General features: G+C 39.2%; 1 protein-coding gene across 6 annotated transcripts; it reads left to right on the forward strand.

Annotated features, from left to right (window-relative positions):
• The first annotated feature begins 81 nt into the window (after window positions 1–81).
• On the forward strand, window positions 82–17,165 carry sh3glb2b (SH3-domain GRB2-like endophilin B2b). Of its 6 annotated transcripts, XM_049738556.2 has the most exons (13): window positions 86–293; window positions 2,096–2,237; window positions 3,529–3,540; window positions 3,951–4,079; window positions 7,374–7,507; window positions 7,603–7,695; window positions 8,405–8,467; window positions 11,254–11,277; window positions 11,412–11,501; window positions 12,780–12,880; window positions 13,008–13,096; window positions 13,172–13,245; window positions 14,881–17,165. In XM_049738556.2, the coding sequence occupies exons 1-13, from the start codon at window positions 231–233 to the stop codon at window positions 14,986–14,988; spliced, it is 1,122 nt and encodes a 373-aa protein (XP_049594513.1). In that variant the 5' UTR covers window positions 86–230; the 3' UTR covers window positions 14,989–17,165. The 6 variants fall into 6 exon arrangements, with proteins under 6 accessions (XP_049594511.1, XP_049594512.1, XP_049594509.1 ...); XM_049738552.2 differs by having other exon boundaries at window positions 83–293; window positions 13,008–13,245; XM_049738554.2 differs by lacking the exon at window positions 11,254–11,277 and having other exon boundaries at window positions 82–293; window positions 13,008–13,245.
• The last annotated feature ends 768 nt before the right edge of the window (window positions 17,166–17,933 follow it).

The raw sequence follows: 17,933 nt of genomic DNA on the forward strand, positions 1-17,933 counted from the left end.
AAAGTGTATGTAGTTAGAAATCGTGTTTCATCGTGTCACTGCAGTCGTGACTTGTAACTGGATGTGCTGTCTCTTTAAACGCAGGGCGGAGAGTCGATTTCCGACTGTGGATGGGGTAGATTACTGCTTTAGTCTGATGCTACAGCATCTCATCTGACTCTGACAGAGGATTCCCTTTGCGGGGAAGCAACCAACGAGCCTCCTGTGCAAAATCAGCACAGTCCAGCAGCATGGATTTTAACGTAAAAAAACTGGCTTGCGATGCGGGGGTCTTTTTTACCAGGGCGGTGCAGGTAGGCAAAATCATGCACACCCCTGCAGGACCACTCATCGATTTACAGTCAGTGGAACTGCATTTAGCGTCGGGCCTCTGCTCGATCTACCCTTAAGTGCGACGTTGTAAGGAATTTGTGTTTGTGGAAATGCAAAACCAGTAATGTATTGTCGCTTCACGGGTAGCACTGTAAGGTGATGAAGGTCCCTCAAACCTCCATCTATTATTGATAAACGTGAGGGTTACAAGTCACGTGATTCGACGCTCTGCTACCCACCGTCAACAGGAAGCTCCAAAACTCTGCAACGCCAATGTTTGACCCAAAATAACGCACACATAACACACGCACACGAAAACGGAAGACATTTTAAATGACTAACTTTACATTCATCAACAGTACATACTTCCGGATAAAAACTTAAAATGCATGTAGTATACCGCTTTATATTGCGTCTGAAAATCCGCGGTATTGAGAGACCAAGTTCGCTAGTCTTACAACTTCCACATGCTTCAAACACGTTTACACTCATTATAACGCTCAAATTTACACTTTCGAAGTTTTTGCTCATTTGCACAGTTCTACAAATAAAATGCAAAATGTGTTTGCTTCAAGGGGTTTCATTAGTCACTCGGTTAAAGTTTACTAAAAAAAACCTCACCACACTGCACTTCGCAACGATCAACTCCCTGACGACCTCATTCATTATGTCATTGGACAGAATGTTCTATTTTAGAGTGGCCACATCGTAATGTCACAAGGCGCATCCAATAGGAGAGGGACTGGCAGAGTGATTTCAGATTTCACCTGTTTTGACAGTTCTGTTAAGACTCTTTCTTTCTTAAAATATTACAAAAATGCCTTTGAACTGAAACATGAAACAAAATGAAATAAAATGCATATTACAATACCATACAATAAAAAGTCCAGTAGTTTAATCTTATTTTATACATCTTAGACATCCATCAATCCATCCATTTTCTGAACCGCTTTGTCCCCACGGGGTTCACGGCCATGCTGGATCCTATCCCAACAGTCATCGGCCAGCAGGCAGTGGACACCCTGAACTGGTTGCCAGCCAAACGCAGGGCACACAAAGACGAACAACCATTCGCACTCATACCTAGGGGAAATTTGGAGTGCTCAATCGGCCTTCCAAGCATGTTTTGGGGATGTGGGAGGAAACCGCCGTGCCCGGAGAAAACCCACGCAGGCACGGGGAGAACATGCAAACCCACAGAGGGAGGGCCGGAGGTGGAATCGAACCAGTACCCTCCTAACTGTGAAGTGGACGTGCAAACCAGTGCGCCTGCATCTGAGACCGTTAATGTAAATTGTTGTTTTGGTAATTAAAAGCCTACAAACATTACTTTAACACACACAAAGCTGGGGCCTACCTGTGGTCATGACATGATTGCAGCAGCGTTAGATGGCATCGTCTCTCATCCAGTCAGATACTCAACCCACTTCATCTGACTCCTCTCAACGCAGAGGAGCAGTGGCTCTTTCCTGAAACTTTCTTCATGATCGAACTCCTCACCCTTCAATAGTGCACACACGTGTAGAAGAGACTAAATTCATCTGTTTGTATTCACTACACTGACAGTTTACCACTACGAGGTTAGGACTGCATAAACCAATAAATTGTCTTCTCAGCAGACTGATGCAGACTCTGCACCACTGCAGATAGACCCAAGAGCCTGCCTGTTGATCTCCCACTACTAAGACTTTGATTGATTGATTGATTGATTGATTGATTGATTGATTGATTGATTGATTGATTGATTGATTGATTGATTGATTACCCTGGAATATGTTTCTAGTTCACAGAAGAGAAGTTGGGCCAGGCTGAGAAGACTGAGCTTGATCCTCATCTTGAAAACCTGATCACTCGGGCAGACTGTACCAAGAATTGGACTGAAAAGATCTTGAGACAAACGGAAGTGCTCCTGCAGCCAAACCCAAGTAAGCACTCTCATGGTTTTCAGTGAAAAAAACTAAATATACATTAGTAGTCCTCACTGAGGACTTGAGAGACACCAGCACCTTGCTGCTCATCAGTGCTGTTTTCTTGATGTGATATATTTGCCTGACAGAAGCTTTACTTCATTCACCTTTATCGGAAGGAACCCTTTTGGTCTTTGAGGAAGACACACATTTTTTAATAGAATAGAATAGAATAGAATAGAATAGAATAGAATGCCTTTACGTATTGTGATTGTACAACAGCTATACAACGAAATTGCTCCGTTGGTGCTTTGAAGGGGCCAAAGGGGTGTGGAACATAGAGTCGCATAACATATAATAGGCATATATAAGGAGGACAGTATAGAATTTAACTTTGCCCACCGGTGCAGGATTGGAATTGTTGGACAAGTGAGACAGCACACTTTGATTGCGTAATCAATCTCACATTAGCTCAGTCTGTTGTTTTTTTGGTATGCACAGTATGGTTTTCACTTTGCATTTTTTAAATGTTCTTGCACCCATGTATCGTTACAGAGTTTTTTTTTTATGCAGTGCCGTTTGAGGGAAGTGGTGGTCACAAACGTGCACTCAGATTCTGAAAATCTTTTGATATCATGGACGCAAGGAACATGCTGCAGGTGTATAATTTACAATGAGAGAATATTTGCAAAAACAATTGCGTTGATCTGTTTGAACATTAAATATCATTTTAGTGTATTCCTTTTATTAATGTTGGAAATGATTCAAATATCATTTTATTCACTTTTTATGTTTTACACGATGTGCCAACTCCATCGGAATTGGGGTTTCGATTCAGCGCTGTTCATAAATAGATAGTTCCCCCACCCCCATCAGTCATAAAAACTGCATGGGCTAATTATGTCAAGAAACTCCTTTAAGTGTTTTTTCTTTAATTGGGCTTGATTGTGTTGTTAATTATCAAACCTGTCCAAGATTATCTGTCAAAATAGACAGGAGAAACAACATATATTAAAACTTCCCCATTATGCTTAAAATGAGGAAAATAAATAGAATCTTCAAGTTCAACGGAACTATCCTCAACAAATCTACTGTACAGGATAAACAAGTTTATGCACAGTATGAGCAGTGAATTCAGTGATTCTTCCACATCCCACTGTAGGGAGTCTGCATACTTGTACCACATTTTAAGCACCATTGAGCTAGAATACAGGCAGACAGGCAGGAATAGGAACATAGTGTATTATTAACCATGTACTTGTTTTAAACCCCCCCCCCCCCCCCCCTCCCCCCCCCCCCCATGCTTCAGTTGACCACACTGGTGAGTTCTGCCTTTATTTTCTAATGTTAGATACGATATATAGTATAATAACTAAAAAGTATAACTGGGAAATGCCCTTTTTCAATTGTTTCAAAATGAAGAGACAAAAAAATTCAATATTTCACTGAGGTGCATCGTTGACTTCTAAATGTAGTTCCAAGTATAGTTATTAAGAATAAAAGAATTCAAAGAAATGTGTCAAATAGATGCATCTTGTGTCAACTGGTGCCCGGCGAGCCGTATGTGGGAGACCACTATCTTGGTGGAACCATTAACTTCTTTTCTTATACGTGTGTGTGTGTGTGATATATTTCATATATTATCTGTAATAAACATACTTATCAGACTTGCCCAAGTGATACACCTAGAAGTCTGTCCTCTTGACAAATTTACTTTCATGATTTTTGTAGGTGCTCGAATCGAGGAGTTTATCTATGACAAACTGGAGAAAAAGCTTCCTTCCAGGACAACCAATGCAGAATTGCTTGGCCAATACATGGTGGATGCTGCCAATGAATTTGGCTCCGGTACACCTTACGGTCAGTTGATTTGTTTCTGACATTAACACTGTTAGCAGCTTATGAGACTTTTAATGTTGCCAAATTAATATTGAAAATAAAATTGTCATTTGATTCCTACACTTTTACCAAGGCACGCCGCACATCAAGCGACAAAGCTGAACGCAATGGAAATGAAGAATTGCAAACAAATTACAGTGTTATACCCGCACACTTGGCGATCGACCCTAGCACACACGCTGAATTATCTATGGAAAAACTGCGAACTGTGTTCTGTCTGCATGATTTTCAAGGAAGAAATTGTGACGGTCCCTCTAGCAGAAAAAAGGCGAGAAATAAAGTTTAGAGTGTGGATATTTGAAAGGCTGTGCAATGATTGGGCCATTCATTGATTATACTCATGGACAGTAATCCCTCGTTTATCGCGGGTAATTGGTTCCAAAAACCACCTGCGATAAGTGAAATCCGCTAAGTACGGTCACCAACAAGAAGTACTGGGCAGGCTAACGAGTTAGCGGAAAGATGCTAATTCGCGATCGTGCTAACACGCGAAAACGGACTTCTAAAGGAATGTAAACGAACATTTGGAGCAATACGACATTGTCCTAAAGGTTAGACACATGTTTCCTCAATTTAGAAATTTTATTTTGACTTTTAAATATTTGTTTTAATTTGGAAAAAAAATCCGCGATGTATTGAAGCCGCGGTAAACGAAACGCGAAGTACCGAGGAATCACTGTATTACAGAGACTCTCCATGGTTAGCTTTTTAACCACAGGCACATATAAAATTGTAAATGTGCTTTTGAGTGTATTTGTCTTCATTTGATTGGTTATGTGTGGTTTGCCTGTTTGAAACGAATACATTCAATTCAAAAAGTATATAAACACACACCTGCACACTCACATACACTTTGTTGGATTTTGTCCACAATTTAGGGAGCGCGTTATCTGCGCCTCACGGCAAAAGCCTTTGCCAATCACCTGTTATCCAATTTACTCACTGCGTGCTCGTTTGATTTCTTCAGATTTAGGAAAATGCAAAGACACTGAAGCAGAAATTAGACTTAGACAGATTGGTTGAGTTCAATCACAATTCTTGTTCAAAAAGCTCTGTTTTCAGGAAAGTACAATACAGCGCTGGGCCCTTCAAGAGCGGAAAGTCTCCATTCAGAAAAGGCAAAGTCCAAGGTCGTTAGATCAGTTTTATATTCAGTAGCACATTGTGGGCCGGGATTGATGGGCGATGAGTCTTCGGGGTGGGGCAAGTTCGAAGGAGAGTCTGCTTCCATGGGAGTGGTGCTGGTTATGGGCGAGTCGGTGTGTTGGTGGGGGGCTGTTGGTGTGTGTGTGTGTGGAGGGGGCTGTTGTCTTCCATCCCGTCTCTCGGCCTTGGTGATCATCTTTGGCCGAGTTCTCGGGTGGCTCCTTCTGGCACCTGCTGGTTTTATCTCCACGTGACCTTCCTGTGAACATTCTCCTCCAATCTTGGACATACACTATCGTACCTCATTCTTCCAATTGTGTCATCTTGTGCGAATTTATGTTAGCTTTTGGCTGTGACATCATTAATCTATTGCTCTTACCTGACTATGTAAAGTTTGTGCTTTTGATACTTCATGTCTTTGCTTACGTCATTATATTCTTAGTTTAATCATGTTTCAGTTGGATTTTGTCCACAATTTAGGGAGCGCGTTATCTGCGCCTCACGGCAAAAGCCTTTGCCAATCACCTGTTATCCAATTTACTCACTGCGTGCTCGTTTGATTTCTTCAGATTTAGGAAAATGCGAAGACACTGAAGCAGAAATTAGACTTAGACAGATTGGTTGAGTTCAATCACAATTCTTGTTCAAAAAGCTCTGTTTTCAGGAAAGTACAATACAGCGCTGGGCCCTTCAAGAGCGGAAAGTCTCCATTCAGAAAAGGCAAACTCCAAGGTTGTTAGATCAGTTTTATATTCAGTAGCACATTGTGGGCCGGGATTGATGGGCGATGAGTCTTCGGGGTGGGGCAAGTTCGAAGGAGAGTCTGCTTCCATGGGAGTGGTGCTGGTTATGGGCGATTCGGTGTGTTGGTGGGGGGCTGTTGGTGTGTGTGTGTGTGGAGGGGGCTGTTGTCTTCCATCCCGTCTCTCGGCCTTGGCGATCATCTTTGGCCGAGTTCTCGGGTGGCTCCTTCTGGCACCTGCTGGTTTTATCTCCACGTGACCTTCCTGTGAACATTCTCCTCCAATCTTGGACATACACTATCGTACCTCATTCTTCCAATTGTGTCATCTTGTGCGAATTTATGTTAGCTTTTGGCTGTGACATCATTAATCTATTGCTCTTACCTGACTATGTAAAGTTTGTGCTTTTAATACTTCATGTCTTTGCTTACGTCATTATATTCTTAGTTTAATCATGTTTCCAACCGTATCTTTTCTTTGTTAGGCCAAAATATTTCCCTCTGTGCAGAACGTTCAGTAGTAATCAAAAACTGGCGTCTAGCATTAGTCAAAACACAAGATACAATCAAGTACTGAACGGTCAAGACGACTCTGGCTGTGTCCATGATTCAGAGAAAAAACATCAGGCATGCATTCCACAGTTCCTTAAGGGTCATTAAGCTATTTAGGCAATATATCAAAAGTCATTTGTTATTTCAAAGTCCTCAGAAATATATCAGATCATAAAGTTATAAAAACCTTTCTCATCACCACTTATCAAAAATGTCTAGTTATGTCTTCTTTATTGATTTGGTGTGTAGGTATAATTATATGCTTAAAATGTTTCTTTTATTTATTTAATATGTGAATATACTTGTCTGCTTATGTACTTTATTCAATGAGGTTTGAGCATATCTGTTTTTGTAGCGAGGCAGGACTTTTTGTATTTCGACCTCATTCCTTCAACATACATACATATTCATAGATGTACACTCATACACATAAACACATACTGTTTTTAGAACGTCTCTAAATTATATTAATGTAGTTCAAACTGTTTTGCTAAGGCAAAAGATTAAAGTATATCAGACCCGTATCGGAAAAAGCACGCCTAAAAAAATCTTATAAAATCGAAAGACTCAACAAACTTGATGGGGACATCGCTAGTTATGACATGGCATTTGTGATTGCTCATTACATGTGCGACATTGCAATGCCCTTCAAATTTCAAATTGCAGCAAAAGTAGTTGCTGACTGTTGGCCATTCATGAAAACACGTTTTTTGGTGCTCCATGCAACAAAACTTTGCACATTGATCATTATACCATAACAACGTAACTGTAGCGTGTGAGTATGGTTATATCTTTGTGTATGCTGCCAACTCTAGGTAGTACCCTGATTACTGTGGGCGAATACCAGAAAAGACTGGGAACAGCTGAGCGAGAGTTCCTTCAAACCTCTGCCACTACATTTCTCACTCCATTACGTAACTTCCTGGAAGGAGACTGGAGGACTATATCAGTGAGTGCAACCTTCTCGCCAATATTGTTTGCATTATTTGTTGTGTTTATAAACCTCATACACTTTCTGACTGTATTTCACCTGGCCTCTCACAGAAAGAGAGGCGAATTCTGGAGAATCGCCGGCTGGATCTTGACATCTGCAAAGCACGTTTGAAAAAAGCTAAGCAGGCAGAGGTCAAAGCAGCAGTGAGTTTTGTTATCATTATTTTATTGTTATTACCTTTTACCTTGTGAAAATGAGTGGTAATAAGCAAGTAGGTGATAAGTATAAATAAATGGTATAAATTATTATTAACCAAAAACTCACAGCAGACAATAGTAATATGAAAGGAGTTAACCATTTGCGGTTGTGACATGTTAGATTTTGATTACTTAATCATTCTTAATGTGTATAAAATATACATAATGTATTTTAATTAAGTCCAAATACGAACGATGGTGTAGTTCATAGCACTTTTACACGATTACAAACAAACACAATTACTGTCAAGTTGTATTCTGACTTAACATATTGTTAAAACACTTTACTCACTTCACTCTTAAGACTTCACTCAACTTTTGTTTTGAGGCATGTTCTTTTGTGCTTCATCAAATAATTTTTGACTACTAAACGAAACGTCAGAGATTTTAAGAGCATAAGTACCCAATGTGGCTGTGCTGACAATTTACGTTTTTTAAGCATGAGTCTTGTCTTGTCACAAGCTACTGCATGTTTTACACTTAGCAATTTTGAATACCTAAATATGAGATACTGCTGCATTTAGCTTGTCTTTAATAACTTTTTAATGCTTTTGTCACATAGTTATGCTTTTGGTGCTCTTGTTTCGTTTCACTAATGATTGGAAATGCATGACTTTGCCAATGTTTGTTCCCTCCTCCCTGCTCTTGTTTGTAGGCTGCACCTGATTTTCAAGAGACAAGGCCTCGAAATTATGTTCTTTCTGCCAGTGCATCAGCGGTAAGAATCCCAAGCAGAGCAAATGGCACAGACACAGATTCAATACCAGGAGCTAATAATATGCTTACTGTTCTGCCATCTATCTATCAATACCCATAGCAAAATTAATCAATGATCTCTGTAGGAGTCTGAATAATTGTCTAACTGAGAAACTGTTAGCATGGGAATGTTTTAGCATGTTTGTTTTTATTAATATTTGTTTTGTTAGAATTAAGATTCAATCACACTGGAACTTCTGAGTTCGTACACAGTTTGTTGCTCTCTCGTAGGAAATACCGGTTATGAAAAAACAAATTGCCGGCACTCAAATGTTTGCCATCAGAAAACCTTTAACGTGTTTAAAGTGTACTGATACTTCAGCAACAGTTAATATTAATAATAAACAAGTGTTAATATAAGTCAACCATTGTGAAATCAAATACTATGACCCCATTGTCTGTCAGGGGCACCACTAAGTTGACCCCCTGTCCCCCCCACCACACCCCGTTGGCAAAATAGTTTCAGTGCATGAAAAACCGGTATTCATACGATTTGCACGTTGTCAACATTATCCTCCGACTCCTTTCCTTATTCATTTACCCCCTACCCTTTGGGCACATTTTCCAGCCACCCTTTTCCATGCCCGTGTGACCTGACATTATGATAAATACATAAAGTCCGCCTTCAAGAAGTTAGAAGACCACTTCATGAAAATAAATTCCCAATGACAGTGGCACGTTGGGGTATTTTTGGTGTATTTAGTGGGATGGGAATGTGGCGCTTACAGTGAAATTATAGTGTATTGTAAATCTGTGATGTCATGCACGTGCATCTTGGAATGAAAGCTTGTATGTGCATGACATGCACTGCATGTGTAGTCAGGGGAAGGAAACTGCACAGTGTGTAAGAGGAAATGATGGCGCAGTGACCATGACAAAATGCATTTTTTTGTTTTGTTTATTTTATTGAATTTATTATTATCATGTTGTCTTTTAGTTAGTGTTTATTAATGTTTTAATTTATTACTAATTACCTTTATTATTATTATTATTATTATTATTATTATTATTGTTGTGTTGTTTTGTTTTTCAGGAAGATATACTTTTGCATATTGCAAGAGCTAAAGGGAATCCAATAATCAAACAATAAATCACCAGATTAAATTGCTAATATTTTACACATGTACGCACACACACACACACACGACTGTACTTCTTAGTTTCTTCGCTTGTATCCTACCCACCCAAATTCTTACATATGCACTTACACTGCTATGGGGACAAGTCCTTCAGTCAAACTGCCCCTCAACCTGCAACTTGATCGGCACGCCTCCAAACACACCTTTTCAAATGACCCTGCTCTCTCATTATTACACCAACTACAAGATTTGTCAAAAGTTGCATGGACGGTTTTCCAATACACTTTACTCATTGTTCTTCTTATTCCACAAATGCAAATTGGGCTCTATTTAAAAGGTAAATAAACAGGTATCTGATGGCATAAAATGTACAGTTTGTGATACTATAAAATTATATTCCTTTTAGTTTGTATTTTTTGGTTTATTGTTTTATGACTGTACCAGTTGCAGAGCGATTGGGAGAGTTGGGATGTGGAGGCAGAGCCTAGTATATCAGAGCAGCAAAAGGTTGTAAATATGGGCCTTGTGTCAACTTAGAAATGTAAACCCTTTGTTGTCTGTCTGGACAGTTAAGTGTTTAGTTACATCCCTCATGCAATTGTAGTTCACATGTAGTCATTTTGTCACAAAAACGTTTTGGACTATGACTTAGTAGTTGAAATCAGGTTGGTTTGATTTGTATATTGCTGATTCGCAGCAAGGCATATTTTCTTACGAAGCAGGCCCAGGATCATGTACCTCCCACATTTGAGTACCGTAATTTCCGGACTATAAGCCGCACCGGACTATAAGCCGCACCAGCTAAAATTCGGGGATATTTTAGTTTTTTTTCTTACATAAGCCGCACCGGACTATAAGCCGCACGTGCACACAAGTTTTTTACAAAGAAAGACAGTACACAGAAAGCCTTTTAAAAGTTTTAATAACATACTTTAACATATCTTTCTAAACATTGCCTGTGACGCAGCAGTAGTACCGCAGCAACACGGAAGTGTGCACTGCTTTGTGTAATCTCTGAGTCACATGGCAGAGTAAGAGAAAGGGTTTAGAGCCCTTTGACGCAGGTCACCTAGCGTGCATTCCTACTAAAGCTCATAATAGTCACAAGCAACGCAGCCAGAATAAGCAGCAGCCATAGTAGTGTTTCAAAATAGTATTTTTGTTGTTGTTTTTTCTTCAAGATACCGCACAACAGTGGTCCACAGCCTTTTTACGAGTGTATAAAAGTGATCAAGTCATCACAAAAATCACAAAAAAAATCTTATATAAGCCGCACCTGACTATAAGCCGCAGGGTTCAAAATTTTGGAAAAAAAGTCGCGGCTTATAGTCCGGAAATTACGGTAATTGATGTGGTAATATAGACCTGTTCATGACAGGCTTCAGGATAAGGTAATGCTATTGTCCTTCATAAAGTTTGTTGCTGGAGTTCTGACTTCATGCATGGTTAAAGTAAGTCTCAGCCCATGGACTAAAATGTTGTTTTGGCACATTTTATAGTTAGAGTGAATGATTGGAGTTACAATAGTCCTACAATATTATAGAAGAACATTTTGAACAGATCCTCCTTATCATAGTCCACCACATAGTTTCACATGTGTGATACACACATATTTAAATTGTTAAGATGATGTGATGCTGAGAATGGCTTTCTGTTTCTGCTCTCTCAGCTCCTGAGTGAAGAAGTGGACAAAGTAAGTGAGACGTTCAAAGCAAATTTGCTCATCAATACAAGACAAAATCAAAGTGTGTGGTTGTACACATTGTGTATTATTAATGAAAAATACAATTTATTGACGCTTCTTTCCTTCATGATCCTTTGCTGCAGGCAGAGCATGAACTCCGTGTTGCACAAACTGAGTTTGACCGACAAGCTGAAGTCACCAGACTGCTGCTTGAGGGCATTAGCAGCACCCACGTGAGTGTGTCATAATAATCGCAACTCCTACACTGCTGTATGGTGTCTCAGTCAAAAGGTATACCATAATGCAATGTAGCCTTCCTTATCAGCGTTATCTTCTGATAAATAGAAAATGCTTGTTTGCTGAAATGGTGGTAGGGTTGAAGTGTTCCCACGGATCCTTAAAGTAATAAAAGGCACTGAATCCACAAATCTAAAATAAGTTCTTGATTAGCATTAAAGTGCTAATATATTTCCCAAGAAACCCGCACACTAATGGCACACAGAGACGAACAACCATTAGCACTCACACCTATGTGCAATTTGGAGTGCTCAATCGGCCTACCAGGCATGTTTTTGGGATGTGGGAGGAAACCGTAGTACCCGGTTGAAGCCCACGTAGACGCGGGGAGAACATGCAAAGTCCACATAGGCAGGGTCGGTGGTGGAATCAAACCCACACACTCTGAACTGTGAGGCGGACGTTCTAACCGGTGCCCCCACCATGCCACCCTACTTAGAAATGTCCTTATTTTTAAAATAAAATGACTATTTATTTCAAAGAGGATAACATTAAAATAATCAGGAATACCACCTATATATTGTTAATATGGTAAATGACTATTCTTGCCGCGAACTTTTGGTTTTTAATGCAATATCCACATATAGATGAAAGTCCATTTCCAGCAACCAGTGTTCTAATGGTCCATTGTGTTTGCTAATTGGGTTAGAAGGCTAATAGATGATTAGAAACCCCTTGAAAACCCTTGTGCAATTATATTAGTTTTCATGGAAAACACTAAACTTTGATGACCCCAAACTTTTGAAGTAAGCTAGTCGTATCAAAATTTACGAGTGAGTTGATTTTTGAGGAGAAAATGTGCCAAATGAGATCAGAACTCGATGTTGCTTTCTCTTTGAGCAGTTTTGTGCCATCTGTGAATGGGAATATTCTCTAAAATACAAAATTTGGTTTGCAAGTGCCCAGTCTGGTCTGGCAGGGGGGCATGCTTGCAAAAATTTGTGACCCCTTCCAGTTGCCCATTCTTGCTCTATCTGAATGTTTTCTGTGTGCACTGTGCTTGGCTGGCAAAGTCAGCTGGGGTAGGCTGCAGCTCAACTCACAATCTCAATATGGATAAATAGTATACGAAATGGATGGATGGTCATTGTGCAAGTCATAATGTTGTCTCGTACCGTATGGTTTCACTTAGAAGTGAAGATCGAAGGATTTGATTGCTGTCATGGTAAACAATTTTGCAGGATCCTTTTACGAAGTCATCTTTCTCTTCACAGCTAAACCACCAGCGTTGTTTGCAAGATTTTGCGGAAGCCCAAGCCACCTACTATGCTCAGTGTCATCACTACATGCATGAATTACAGAGGGAACTTAGTAGGTGAGTGCAAAAGACAATTCAAACTTTTGTGACATTACAGACATGATGACAGAATCACTTATAATTGGTATGATATTTACTATACTGAATACTTCTAAATCCATTTTATTTCACGATCTTCATACAGATGTGCTAATTCAGTTAGCACCCCCCACCAGTCTGCTGCTTGTCCCAACCCTGTATCTGCTGCATTCCCATCTGGCCCATCTTCACCTGGTACCGTAGTCCCCACCTCTTTGAGCAATAAGCCCAAAACACTGGCTATGGAACAAACCCAGCTTCCTATTACAGGCACCAGAAAGGCCAAAGTACTGTATGACTACGACGCTCATGATTCAAGCGAGCTATCCCTATTGGCTGATGAGGTACGGTTGTGAATTATTTTGAATTCTACCAGTCCAAAGTACAAATTCTCACAATGTGTGTTTTTATTATCAACCGTAAATACAATACAATACAATACAATACAATACAATACAATACAATACAATACAATACAATACAATACAATACAATACAATACAACACAATACAATACAATACAATGCATATTTATTGACAAGAGTGCTTTCATGACTGCTTCCACTGTAACAAATCACTCTACAAAAAAATAAAATCAATAGCATTTGGGGCATTGAAAAATGAAGGGCAACTTTTACAAAACCATCTCCGCCAAGCACATATTCGATAACAAATTAATTTGGTTATCAAATATGTTTGTTAGCATGATTACACGAACCCTACGCTGAGGATTTTCACAATTCTTTGTGGTCCCACTGCATTTTGACATAAATATTGATTAAACAATTTACAGCATCTTCTCTTTGCTGCCTGAGACATATTAGAATGATTTGAATAATTCCTCATAAATCAGTAATGATAAAAAGTATACAAACATGGAAGGCAGTATCAGACCAATAATTATTGTCACATCACTTGTATCGGATTTGGTCTGATATCAGCCTTGGGCACGGCTTGAGTCGAACGGCTGTTGGCTGTTTGGAGCTAATGAAAAGGTGGTATATAACACTGCACTGTTTCTTACTTTACTCGTTTGAATATATCTACGGCCGCAGCTTGTTGCAGCTGTGTTGAATAAATAATTTGTATTTTTTTGGGTCCTGAAAATTATTTGGGGAGTGCTTTTCAGTCCTCTCACAGGGGCTCTCACAATGTCTTTCTTTTGATATAAACAACAAACCAACTCAAAATCGCATAGTAATTTGTGTTGGAAACATAATGAAAACAGTTTTTATGTTTCTGTTTTTTTTTTGGTGTGATTTTTCTTTGATATACAACAGTGTTGTCTTGTCTCGACCCCCAAAAGTCTTGGGCTCATCTCAATGCTCTGTAGTATCAATTTCTTGGTCTTGGTTGGTGTGTTGACTGCAAAATTCAACACCTGAAGTGACAAGATTTTAAAAAGTTGCAAAGCTTGTTACTGTGTGTTGTTGCTGACCACGTTTTATTATATATCCTTCAAACCTGCTTCAATAATAGGAAGCAATATTGAAATGTTTTATTATGTATTTATGATGCACCATCAAGATTTGTTTGTTTGTACTATACAAAAAAAAAGTTATCGTGTATCGGGATCAGTTTGGAGAAGTAGGAAGTTATTGATACGGGTCGGACACAAACTGTTCTTGTGCATCCCTGATACAAACCCAAACCAACAAAAATCATTTGGAAACAAGTCGGAACAGCTACAGCTAAACACTTACCCATGACCTTGTGGTGGCTATACAAATTAATTTTTAGATTAATTTTATTGACAATTTTTCATGTTTGTTTGAATGAATTTGATCACAAATAATAAGTATAGTATAAATAATAGCAAGATGGCAAAATAATTTACAAATTTCCACCACTGTTGAAGCAATCCATAGTAGACATAATGTGAGGTGTAATAATTGGGGTAATGGTGTAACTCTTTAAATACACCCAGTATTGTTACTTGAATAAATGAGAATGTGATTTTGCTTTTGGTTATATTTCAGCTTATTACCGTCTACACTGTACCTGGCATGGATCCCGATTGGCTGGTTGGAGAACGAGGCAATGAAAAGGGAAAGGTCCCTGTCACCTACCTTGAACTGCTGAGCTAATGGACCACATAACATTACAAACATAAAAATGCAAAATGCTCTTTCTATTGTCACACTGTATGTTAATTTAGTGCACTTCATTACTCCTACTTTGGCTGGTATATGAAACACATTCAAACTTTCTGTGACTATAAAGGCAGAAATCGCATATGTGGCTTTAGCAATAGATTCAGTTCACTTGGAATTGCAAATGACAATAGTAATCTGTTTTAGCAAACCACCATCACTTTGCTAATGTATTCATACATTTTATTTATTCATTTAATTTTGGAAACAAGTCAGACCACCTACAGCTAAACATTTACCTTGTGTTGGCTTTACAGTAAATTTTTAGATCCCTTTTACAAACAATTTTTCGGGTTTGTTTGAATGAAGTGTTCTCTATGGTCACAAATAATAAGTATGGTATAAATAATAGCAAGAGGACTAGATAAGTAATAAAATTCTGCATTTGTCAAATTATTTTCTGGTAAAAAAAAAAAATTGATTAGTACAAGCGCATAATTTCTGACAAATTTAGTTTGAATTTCTCAAACCTTTGAATTTGAGCAGACTTACTCTACAAATATTTTTAAAAAATGCGTAAAACTGCAAGTCCACACCAACTTATTGCATCCATCCATCCATCCATTTTCTGAACCGCTTAGTCCCCACGGGGGTCGCGGGCGTGCTGGAGCCTATCCCAGCCGTCATTGGGCAGTAGGCGGGGGACACCCTGAACTGGTTGCCAGCCAATCGCAGGGCACACAGAGACAGACAACCAATCGCACTCACACCTAGGGACAATTTGGAGTCTTCAATCGGCCTACCAAGCATGTTTTTGGAATGTGGGAGGAAACCGGAGTGCCCGGAGAAAACCCACGCGGGCCCGGGGAGAACATGCAAACTCCACACAGGGAGGGCCGGAGGTGGAATCGAACCCGCACCCTCCTAACTGTGAGGCGGACGTGCTACCCAGTGTGCCACCGAGCCGCCTACTTATTGCGAACATTCTTTAAACTGAATCCATAAGTGATAGCTTATTTCCTTGAATCTTTTTAAGTTGGTCCAATGATTTTGATACTTAAACAACAGGAAAATAGAACAATCTTCATCAGAGGAGAGAACATTTCCAAGAATGTGAGGGGTTTTAAGCAATTCATCATTCTACTTTAAATTATGACCACATGTATCAGAAAAGTTCCATGACTGGTGTCACATAAGACACATTTCGCAATTTCAAATTACAAAATTTTCCCTTTGAGGTGGCCAGGCTTCTCTGCCAAGCCTTCATGTACCCCAGCAGGAATTCTTTCCATCTTGATCTCATTCATATTGACCCATTTGAGCTGGGTTAAGAAGAAGAGAAAAATAAAATAAAATCACACACCGCCATGTCTGGTGACTGGGGAGGTTGATTCAGCATGGCACTGTTCATCTTGGCCTGGAACTGCTCAAAACTCAGGACAATGTGAGCAAGCGTGTTGTCATGGTGAGGAAACCATGTGTTGTCCTACCACAATTCTTGCCTTTTTCACTGAACAAAGTAAACACTGAAGGAACTCTTTGTCGACGGTGAAAACTCGTAGTTTGGGTTTTGTGACCTCAATCCTGGACCTTTTTGAACACACCATAGATTGAGCACTGTTCTGAAAATATTAGAATAATAGTTAAGAGATATCTAATTGCGATGGTGACTGCATTCTGCTAGATGTACCATTTTAACTTAAAAAATAAATTTGAGTTCAGAGAATTGTATTGATAACCAGCACTGTTTAGTACACATGAATTGCAAACTTTATTCTAAGTTTGAAGTGAGCTGAAGTTTATTAAATATATGTGATGATAGTTATCTGTGATTGGTTTATGTGCAAAATTAGAAATGATTTTGAAAAGATGTAAACTGCAGGCAGAGTACTGGTGTTCATTAACATGTAATTGTTTTACATGGATTCCCCAAAACAATGTCACAAATTTTCAGTATGCGTGAACAGTTGTCATGTATGTAACAATGTATGTGCCTGGTGGGGGTGGTAGTATGCGTGCCTCAATTCTGAAGTTTTCACCAGTTTCTTTCTGCTGTTCATGTTTTGAATTTAATATGTTACGTCCACAGCCCAAACTAGTAATGGTACTTGTTAACCTAGTTTTTGTCTGGCATGGAGCACAATAAACTTGCATGAGTGGAACAGTAACAAGTGATTTTGATTTTTAATAGTTTTTTTCAGTTACCCTTGAGTCCCTGACATTCATTTGGTGTGAGGTGAAAAAAACAACTGGAATTTCAACTGCAACCACCCCAGGGGACACACCCACCAGAGAGATACTGTTAATAGGACCCGATACCTAAAATTTAGAACTCAACAGATATACAGGACTGTCTCAGAAAATTTGGATATTGTGATAAAGTTCTTTATTTTCTGTAATACAATTAAAAAAATGTCATACATTCTGGATTCATTACAAATCAACTGAAATAGTGCAAGCCTTTTATTATTTTAATATTGCTGATTATGGCATACAGCTTAAGAAAACTCAAATTATAATAATATTTCGAAATATTAGAATATCATGAAAAAGTATACTAGTAGGGTATTCAACTCATCACTTGAATCGTCTAATTAACTCGAAACACCTGGAAGGGTTTCCTGAGCCTTGAAAAACACTCAGCTTGGTTTAGTAAGCTAAATCACAAGTATGGGGAAGACTACTGATCTGACTGCTGTCCAGAGGATCATCATTGACACCCTCCATCAGGAGGGTAAGACACAAAAAGAAATTTCTCAAAGAGCAAGTTGTTCACAGAGTGCAGTTTCAAAGCACATCCACAAAAAGTCTGTTGGAAGGGGAAATGTGGCAGGAAACGCTGCACAAACAAGAGAGATGACCGCAGCCTTAACAGCATTGTGAAGAAGAGTCGCTTCCAGAATTTTGGGGAGCTTTAAAGACAGTGGACTGAAGCTGGA

Source organism: Syngnathus scovelli, chromosome 13 (assembly GCF_024217435.2).
Source record: "Syngnathus scovelli strain Florida chromosome 13, RoL_Ssco_1.2, whole genome shotgun sequence".
NCBI lineage: Eukaryota > Metazoa > Chordata > Actinopteri > Syngnathiformes > Syngnathidae > Syngnathus > Syngnathus scovelli.

Bases quoted from the DNA above. Each gene is read 5' to 3' on its own strand.
- sh3glb2b (XM_049738552.2), top strand. From the start codon at position 231: ATGGATTTTAACGTAAAAAAACTGGCTTGCGATGCGGGGGTCTTTTTT. The intron at 7,696-8,404 runs GTGAGTTTTGTT...TCTTGTTTGTAG, and splicing joins AGGCAGAGGTCAAAGCAGCA to GCTGCACCTGATTTTCAAGA. The intron at 8,468-11,253 runs GTAAGAATCCCA...CTGCTCTCTCAG, and splicing joins TTTCTGCCAGTGCATCAGCG to CTCCTGAGTGAAGAAGTGGA.